The sequence below is a fragment of the Cynocephalus volans genome, chromosome 7 (genome assembly GCF_027409185.1).
Source record: "Cynocephalus volans isolate mCynVol1 chromosome 7, mCynVol1.pri, whole genome shotgun sequence".
NCBI lineage: Eukaryota > Metazoa > Chordata > Mammalia > Dermoptera > Cynocephalidae > Cynocephalus > Cynocephalus volans.
This window is the reverse complement of record NC_084466.1, coordinates 132,694,545-132,703,740: the sequence shown is the minus strand read 5'-3', so window position 1 is coordinate 132,703,740 and position 9,196 is coordinate 132,694,545. Positions and strand designations below refer to the sequence as shown.

Genomic DNA, 9,196 nt, shown 5'->3' with positions numbered 1-9,196 from the left:
GCCCTTCCTCCCCCCACCCCCACCTCGTTCGTCCGCTTTCATTGGCTCCCCCGGTAAGTAGGTTACTCCTGCCCACTCCCGGGTGGCCAGGTCTGCCAGTTGTTGACCCCACCGAGGGACCGCATCTGGAGGGTGGGGAGGGGCTCTTAGGGCCGGGACGGGCACTCGATCTCTCCTCCAGCCCCCAGCTGGGCGTCCGTGGCCCGCAACAGCTGCGCCCGCGGCGGGTGCACCACACCTGCCTTCTCCACCCCCAGCTGTGTGGCCCAAACTCCCCCAGTCCTGGAGGGTGCTGCACACCTGCTGCGGCCTTGCTCCATCTCCCCGCAGCCGCGGGGCTGAGCACGCCCAGGCCGAGAGGCCCGGGACCGAAGCAGGTGCAGGGCTTTCCCACTGCTCCCGTCCCCCGTTCCCAGGTTTTCCCCTGCGAGTCTGTATTGGAGGTAGAGAAAGGTTATACGGGGTTTACGCGCAGGTTTCCCCCAGTCTCCAGTCCTTTTGGGAAGGTAAGACCTTCCTAAATATGTATCTCCATTTCCTAGCCTAGCATCCCCTTTTGATCAAGCCCTTTGGAGGTGGGACGCAGCAGGGACAGACACTGCCCTGAATCCCTAGAGCAATCCCTTTAGGAAAAGATATCGTGTCCTTCCCCTCAAAAGGCCCCCCAGTAGTCCCAGTATTACCTTCATTTCCCTAATACTCTAACTTTGGAAGGCTGGTGAGTTAGAACTAGGCTAAACCACTGAAGTTTAACTGAGTTTTGTGAGACCTCTGGGAACTGGCTGCCGCCGCCAAGGCCTAATCCATAGAGACCCTGCCTCCATAGGCAAAGGGGCTGGGGAGCTTCAATTCTGGATTTCCACATGACAGCTGCTCTGACCAGTTCTCAAACAGAAAGGCCAGGATCGAGCCATACTTCAATGGACCCCAGAGGCATCTTGAAGGCATTTCCCAAGCGGAAGAAAATTCTTGCCAATCCATCATCAAAAGCACTTGCAAAGATTCCCAAGAGGGAAGCAGGAGAAGAAGCAGGAGGTGAGCCAACCCATTCTCAGAACCTTCATGTGCTTGAACCCATGGTGTTGTTCAGCCCTACATTGTTCATGTCCAGAATCAGATATTGGAGCTCACTCTGCCTGTCCAGGGCCTGCAGGTCTGTTTGCCTGCCTTGTATTAGGCTTGGTCTCCTGTCTTTGACAGGTCACTTGCTGCATTTTCTTCTTCCCCACTCCAAGAACCCCCATCAATCAGAAAATACTTCCTGGTCCCTCAGGAAATGACCAGAATCCTTTGCTCTCCAGGAGGCTGTACCCAGTGGATGGGATGAGGGAAGGGCAGGACAGAAATCCCCCTTGCATCCCCAGGCTTGTTTTGCAGCCAAATTGACATATAGGTGGCAGAGGCTTTTGGGGGTGGGGATGGAGGGATGGGAGGAATAAGGTCTCCTAGACTGTGAGGGCAAGAAACATGTGATGGCAGGAAACATTTGTACTTTGTTTAAAGAATAAGTGATAAAGTGATTCAGAGCAGAGAGGGGGTCCGTCCCGTGGCTCACTCGGGAGAGTGTGGTGCTGATAACACCAAGGCCACGGGTTCAGATCACATATAGGGATGGCTGGTTAGCTCACTGGGTGAGCATGGTGCTGACAGCACCAAGTCAAGGGTTAAGATCCGCTTACTGGTCATCCTTTTTAAAAAACAAAAACAGAGAGGGAGGAGGCATTCATTTAACAGATATTTATAAGTTACTTACAATGTGTCAGACACTGTTCTAGGTTACACCAGGAAACAGGACATATAAAAATCCTTGCCCCTTATGTTCTAGTGGTGGCCATGAGGAAATTTGCTGTATGCTTATGGTAGAATCCCTAAAAGGCAGCTGTGTGGATGGAAGAAAAATGATTGTTATGGCAGGAGGGTACTATAAGTGGTTCATTCAGATCATATCTGAAAGTTATAACAATAAACATCTGGCTGTCCCCTCCACAGAGTGGCTGAACTCTCTGCGAGCCCACATTGTGCCCACTGGCATTGGACGAGCGCGGGCAGAACTGTTTGAGAAGCAGATTGTCCAGCATGGTGGCCAGATATGCTCTGCCCAGGCCCCAGGTGTCACTCACATTGTGGTGGATGAAGGCATAGATTGTGAGCGGGCCCTCCGCCTCCTTAGACGGCCCCGGCTCCCTGTGGGTGCTCAGCTGGTGAAGTCAGCCTGGCTGAGCTTGTGCCTGCAGAAGAGAAGGCTAATGGATACAGCTGGATTCAGCATCTTCATCCCTAACAGGTGGGCAGGTCCTAGTCTTTTCTCAAATGTTTTCTGGCAGCATCTTGAGCTTTCTCCTTGTTGTTAAAAGTAACCATCATTTTCTTAACTGGACACATTGAGAAACTAAGGTTTCAAAGCAGAGAAGTATTGGGGTAGAGATGGGGTGAGGCCTTTGTTGTCTTAACCTCCTATCACCATCCCCACAGGTACTTGGACCCACCACAGCCTAGCGAAATGGACCAAGACTCTTCTACTCCTCCTGGCACCCACAAGGCCCTGCTTGGGACTGCCCTCTCTCCTCCCCCTTCTCCCACCAAACCTGTATCTCCTCCCCAAAGAGCAGAAGAGGCATCAAGTACCCAAGCCCAGGTCAGGAGCCTCCCCGCCCCCATAGCTCCCTTTCCCCTGGGAACCAGATCATAGAAATAGAGAGGACCTGCTGGTTGTTCAGAAAGTCCCAGTCCCCTGAGAAAGGAGGGCTGTCTTTATTGTGAAGTCATTTAGCTCTTCCTAACACCCATCACCCTATATTCACCTAGGCCTTATCTACCCCATACCAGTGGGGATCTTAGAGCTGAGCACTAGGAGAAGCCAAGTGGAACATGGCCCCATATTTAAGGAGACCCAAATCTGATACAGAAGACCCAGCCTCACTCTTGGGTCTGATTAGGAGACTCCCATCCCTATAGACAACCCCCACCTTCAAGAAGCCCTCCTCATGGAGAGCAAGAATTTATTGTTTCTTCTTCCCTACGACAAGACCACCTCTGATGATGAAACCAGTGATGGGGAAGAGACCCGGGTTAGTGCAGCTGATCTGGAAGCCCTGATCAGTGGCCACTACCCCACCTGCCTTGATGGAGACTATGAGCCTAGCCCAGCTCCTGAAGGACTGGATAAGTGGGTCTGTGCACAGCCTTCGAGCCAGAAGGTGACCAACCACAACTCCCACATCACAGAGAAGCTGGAAGTGCTGGCCAAAGCCTACGGTGTTCAGGGAGACAAGTGGAGGGCCCTGGGCTATGCTAAGGCCATCAATGCCCTCAAGAGCTTCCACAAGCCTGTCACCTCCTACAAGGTACCTTGAGGCTAGTGTGGTTGGGAGGGCAGGGGTTAGTGGAGGCACTAGTCACCCATGGGGATCAGGTATAGTAGTTAAGAATTTAAGATGTCTGGGATTTGCATAAAAGAAAAAAAATTGGAGATTGATGAAAGCAGATTGACAAAATCTCAATAATTGTTGAAGCTGGGTGGTCGGTAGATACTTGGGAGTTCGTGATACTGTTCTCTCTACTTTTGAATTTTTTACATGATAAAAACTTTTCTTTAAAGGAAGTTTAGACTCTGGAGCCCAACAGACCAGGGTTTGAATTCTGGTTCCCACCATGCACTTAAGTGTGTGACTCTAGGCAAGTTACTTAAACTCTCTGAGCATCAGTTTTCTCATCAGTAAAAAAGGACTAATAATAGTAACCCGTTCACAGTGTTCTTATGAAAATGAAATGCGATGGTCCCTGTAGCACAGGCCCTGATATACACAAGCCCTCAGTAGATGTGAGATCTCACTGTTGCGATGATGATGATGGTGAGGGTGATGGTGACAGTGACTAGTGTCCTCATTGTTCCCTACTTCTTATTGCTGGTCTCCATCCCTCTAGGAACCAGAAGATAAATTACCCAGCCCCCATTTCATCCAAACTTGTCATCTTCAACTGTGCCTGAGCTTCACACAGCCGTTTAGTTACCATCCTGCCAGGCTGGCTTTTACTCAGACATCTGCTGAAGAAGTCAGCTTCCCTACTGCTGGTTCTACCCTGCCCTTCTTCTCACTATTATTTCTTGCCTATGCCTTCTCCTCCTCTAGGAGGCCTGCAGCATCCCAGGGATTGGGAAGCGGATGGCCGAGAAGATCATAGAGATTCTGGAGAGCGGGCATCTGCGGAAGCTGGATCATATCAGCGAGAGTGTGCCTGTTTTGGAACTCTTCTCCAACATTTGGGGTGCTGGGACCAAGACTGCCCAGATGTGGTACCATCAGGTCACACCCTGGCCCAGATCCCACTTCAGTTTTGCTGTGTTTCAGAGCTCCTGCCCCGCAGTTCTCTTACCCTGTGCTCTGATGAGAATGGACCCTGACTATAGGCAAACCACTTTTCAAGGGGACCAGGGCACACATATACCTCTCTCCCAGCTCCCAGAACAGCCCTGTTGCTTGGTATCCTTGAGATGGAGGCAGGGACAAGAACTATGGTTTTCTGTCCCCCAGATCAGCAAGGGTCTTCCTGAGGAGACCAGGCCTTGGTGCTGCATGTGCAGAGCAGTAGTTCCCAAACTTGGCTGTGCCCAGAATCAGCTAGGGATCTTGGTAACAATGAAGATGCCCAGACCTATCCCCAGACTCCTGGGATCATAAGCCACTATTTTAGGATTGTACAAGGGCTGGATTGTGGCATGTCTTCCATGCCCCCTCCTTTCCTTCGTTCCACTGAGTACAGACCAAACCACCCCTGGGGTTGGTCCTGCCTCAGGTCTCCCCTAGAGTCTGGGGTAATGACGCTTATGTGTGTGCTCATTCATACCTCTTCACTGGTCCTGGATCCTCATAGCCTCCCCATCTGGCTGCTTTTTTCCAGGGCTTCCGAAGTCTGGAAGACATCCGCAGTCAGGCCTCCCTGACTACCCAGCAGGCCATCGGCCTGAAGTATTATGATGACTTTCTGGAACGCATGCCTAGGGAAGAGGCTACAGAGATCGAGCAGACAGTAAGCAGGTGTCCCAGGGCAGTGAAGAGAGCTAAGACCTGCTCTGAGGGTCTGGCTCAAAGCCAGGAACCCCTGATCCCTTACCTGGGGAGCCCAGCAGGCAGAGGAAGCTGTGGGTCACCAGAGGTTTGGGAAAGAACAAGCTGAGACCAAAGCCATAGGCCCAGGGAAGGGGTTGGGTGGCTTTAGGAGGAAAAGCTGCAACACCAGCTTTCTGGATTAGAGTTCTCAGTGGTCAGGTAGAGTTCAGATTGGATTAGGTGTTAGAATAGCATTAGGACTGGCTTAATGTTAGGGCTAGATTAGAGGCGGAGTATGGTCTGAATTACTTAAGGATATTGGAGTTTGAATTGGGCTAGATTAGTTAGGGTGGGTCAGGGCAGGGGTTCTTAATGTGTTTTTGATTCACAACCTTCTTTAAGAACCTGATAAAAACTATGGTCTCTTTCCCCGCAAAATGCATAAATGTGCAGTTTTATATCTCTCTCGAGTTGTGTGGACCTTCTGAAGCCCACTCAAAGCTGGTTCAGGGTTTGGGTTAGAGTTGGTATGAGAGCACAGTGCCAGTAAGATCAGGACTGGGGTTGGAAGAAAGCTTGATCAGGATTGAGTTAAGGTTAGGCCTCAGGAGCAGGTTTTTCTTAGTGTTGGTTGCTTTTTTTTTTTCTTTTCATTTTAAAGCAGCTGATGGGTATGGGAATCCGAACCCTTGACTTGGTGTTATAACACTGTGCTCTAACCAGCTGAGCTAACCAGCTGGCCCAGTGTTGGTTGCTTTTGATTTAAGATTTGTAGTTGCCTAAGAAATAAGTTCTGGCCCAGATTAGGGTTTGGTTTACAGTTGGGTTAGAGATTAGGCCTCTAACCCCATCACTGGTTTCATCATCAGAGCTGGGCTTATAGTAGGGAAGTGGAAGATAAAATACATTCCCGCTCTCCATAAGGAGGGCTCCTTAAAGGTAGGGGTTGTCTTTGTGGGAGGGGGTCTTCTAGTCAGGCCCAAGAATGAGTCTGGATCTTCTGCAAAAGACTTGGGTCTCCTTAAGTACATTTAGGGCCGGGTGTGGCATTAGGATTAGCTGCTGCGGGTCATGAGCAGGGCTTGCTTACTTTGCTCAAGGATTCTGATAAGGTGGGACTCCATGGTGACTCTGGCCCAACCTAGTTGAAATCAGCCTCCAGCTCAACTCCAGGCCCTGGGTATGAGGCCGGCACAGGATGGATGGACAGGCCACTTTGTCCACCCATCACCAGGCCTTGATGCTAGTGATCACAACGTTACTCAGCCACGGTATCCAGACACAGAGAATGCCCCAGCCCACTGGAACAGAAGAGGCTTCCCACCTGGCCTCCTGTGGCCCCCGTTTAAGGGCTCCAGCCTTACCAGTTTTGATGGGATTACTCACCTGGACCTCCTCCTCCCATTCTCTTGGGAGGCTCAAGAAGGGAATGAGGGGATTAACAGAGCTGCCTGTCAGGAGAATTGAGGTGTCCTGGCTGAGGGTATCCAGGGCCTAGAAATCTCAGTGTCCTGGGGAGGAGGTGGGAGGCCATCTACATATCAAAGGCCTCAGTGTCTCTGGGGTGGAGGCTAATAGGTTTATTTCCCCTCAGTGAGGGATGATCCTTCAGCTGACAGTCCCCTCTGTCTTAGCTCCCTCCCCACCAAGAAAGACTGGGTATTGGCTCAGAATTGCCCCCCTCTTTGCATCCTTTCCTTTCCCACAGGTGCAGTTATATTTCTGTGTTTTTTTCTCCCAGGCCTGGGCCCAGGGCACGCTGCCAGCCACCTGCTCAGGCCTGAAGCCCCAACTCACACACTGCCTTTAGCTCCAAATCCATAGTTACATGGGGCTATGGAGACCTGGCTGAGGGCTTCCAGGCACATGGAAACTCCTAAGTGGAGTTTCACAGGCGTGGATTGGGGCAGGAGCAAAGAGAAAATGTGTCTCTTTGCTCTTAAAGAGCTCTAGAGGGCAAGTTCTCTTCAGAAGCTGAGTGAGCATCTCCTGTCTCTCCTCAGGTTTGCTACCTGCCATGTGGGCTGTTTCTTCTGTCCTAGTGAAGCTGGAGAACAGCTCCTCGGGGTAGATTCCCTCAGGCTGGCAGCAGGCGCCTGGGGCCTGCCTTGAGGCATAAGCTGGGAGTGTGGGCCCCTGGGTCAGGGAAGGCCCTCACACTGCATCGGAGAGGAGCTCCCCACAGAGCTAGAGGCCCATAGCCCCTTGCTGCTCTTTCCCAGGTCCGGGAAGCAGCCCAGGACTTAAGCCCTGGGCTGCTGTGTGTGGCATGTGGTTCGTACCGGCGGGGGAAGGCAACCTGCGGTGATGTGGACGTGCTCATCACTCACCCGGATGGCCGCTCCCACCAGCGCATCTTCAGTCGCCTCCTCAACAGCCTCCGGCAGCAAGGTATAAGCTCTATCTCTGGGTGAGCAGATTGACAGGGCAGGACAGGGCTGGGGGCCTCAAGGAGGGAGAGCCTTAAAGTTGCCCTCTCTAGGCAGGAAGCACTGGAAAGGTGCTTTGTAAGAATGCCAACTCTGTCTTGTGGCCAGAGTCCTTTCAAGGGAGAGATGAACCACTTCCCTGACACCTGCACGGAGGTGCTTAATATCTGCAGGTCGAGTGTTTCATCTGATCTTTCTGTGATACTCGGGAAATGGGGAAGAATTGCTCTCCATGTTTTAGTGATAAGGAGATGGGCCCAGAGAGGGGTCACACAGCAACTGAAAGGGCAAGCTGGGAGCAGAGAACCCAGATTAGGAGAGACCTGGGAGGGTGGGTTGGTGCTGGGTCTGGCTCTCTGACTTCCCATCGGTCCTTCTGTGTTGGACCAGGCTTCCTCACAGATGACTTGGTGAGCCAGGAGGAGAATGGCCAGCAACAGAAGTACCTGGGTGTGTGTCAGCTCCTGGGTCCGGGGTCGCGCCACCGGCGATTGGACATCATCGTTGTGCCCTACAGCGAGTTTGCCTGTGCCCTGCTCTACTTCACCGGCTCTGCCCACTTCAACCGGTCCATGCGGGCTCTGGCCAAGACCAAGGGCATGAGCTTGTCAGAGCGTGCCCTCACCACAGCTGTGGTCCGGAACAGCCAAGGCATCAAGGTGGGGCCTGGCCGAGTGCTGCCCACTCCCACTGAGAAGGATGTCTTCAGGCTCTTAGGCCTACCCTACCGAGAACCAGCCGAGCGGGACTGGTGACCCATGCTGCAGGGAGGGGTGCCGAGCTGGTCTGGCCGCCCACCTATCCATCTGGCACTCCCCTGTGCCTCAGCTGACCCAGCCTCACTGCCTCAACCACCAGCTGTCTTCAGTGAGCCCGAGCTGGAGGCTATGGGCCTGAGCGAAAGAGCCAGCCTGGCTCCCAGGGTCTGCCCAGTTCTCTCCCAGACAAGACCAGGCTACTATCCCTCCTATCTCACCACTGCCGCTGGCAGAGTTTTGCACATAGCCTCTTACCCATTTTAGACAGGAATGGGTGGCTGATTTGAAGTCAGCTTCCTGTACCAAAGGCCCAGGCATCTCCCTTCCCACCCTGAGAAAAGTCTAGTTGCTGGGGTGGGAGATTAGCTGCAGGGAGAGAGGAAAAGCAGCTGCGGTCTCAGCATCATCCAAGACCCTTTGGAGCAGGAGGAAGAGCCAGTCCACATGTGTTCCCTCCACCCACCCCACTTCCTGTGCAGCTGGGAAGAGGGCATCCCAGGCTCAGCATGGAGAGCATTTGAAGGCCCAGGGGTCCATTAAAGCGCATTTGCCCTTCAACATGCCTGGTGTGATGAGGTCTGCAGCCCTGTGTGCCTTCTTCCACCCAGGGAGGGGTGGGATGGGAAGGGAATTGGGGGGCAAGGCAGAAAGGCTGCATTAACTGCCCTCCAGGCAGGCCTGGCCCGTGAGCTCCTGAACTCCAAATGGGGGCAGGGGTGGCTGTTAAAAGAGAGAATCATGGAGTCAGCATGAGGAGCACCTTTCTATCCACCCATCAGTGTCTCCTGTGGGTTTTGTCATAGACCAGGCTATTGGGGGACACAAACAAAGATGATGAGGCTCATAGGAAAGAGGAGCAACTAAATGGTGATCTGAGCACTGCTGACAGGTAGGGGCAGTCAGGGAAGGCTGCCTGGAGGAAGAGAGGGAAATAGCCTGTTTGAGAGGGGTTTGCAGGCTC

At 52.7% G+C, this 9,196-nt stretch overlaps 1 protein-coding gene across 3 annotated transcripts; it reads left to right on the top strand.

The window, feature by feature from the left end:
* The first annotated feature begins 16 nt into the window (after positions 1-16).
* On the top strand, positions 17-8,795 carry POLL (DNA polymerase lambda). Of its 3 annotated transcripts, none has more exons than XM_063102128.1 (9): positions 17-53; positions 871-1,035; positions 1,990-2,284; positions 2,473-2,635; positions 3,027-3,344; positions 4,131-4,304; positions 4,900-5,028; positions 7,271-7,439; positions 7,868-8,795. In XM_063102128.1, the coding sequence occupies exons 2-9, from the start codon at positions 921-923 to the stop codon at positions 8,230-8,232; spliced, it is 1,728 nt and encodes a 575-aa protein (XP_062958198.1). In that variant the 5' UTR covers positions 17-53; positions 871-920; the 3' UTR covers positions 8,233-8,795. The 3 variants fall into 3 exon arrangements, with proteins under 3 accessions (XP_062958198.1, XP_062958199.1, XP_062958197.1); XM_063102129.1 differs by lacking the exon at positions 17-53 and adding an exon at positions 119-506; XM_063102127.1 differs by lacking the exon at positions 17-53 and having other exon boundaries at positions 527-1,035.
* Positions 8,796-9,196: the final 401 nt, after the last annotated feature.

Bases quoted from the DNA above. Each gene is read 5' to 3' on its own strand.
- POLL (XM_063102127.1), top strand. From the start codon at position 864: ATGACAGCTGCTCTGACCAGTTCTCAAACAGAAAGGCCAGGATCGAGC. The intron at 4,305-4,899 runs GTCACACCCTGG...GCTTTTTTCCAG, and splicing joins CCCAGATGTGGTACCATCAG to GGCTTCCGAAGTCTGGAAGA. The intron at 7,440-7,867 runs GTATAAGCTCTA...GTGTTGGACCAG, and splicing joins CAACAGCCTCCGGCAGCAAG to GCTTCCTCACAGATGACTTG.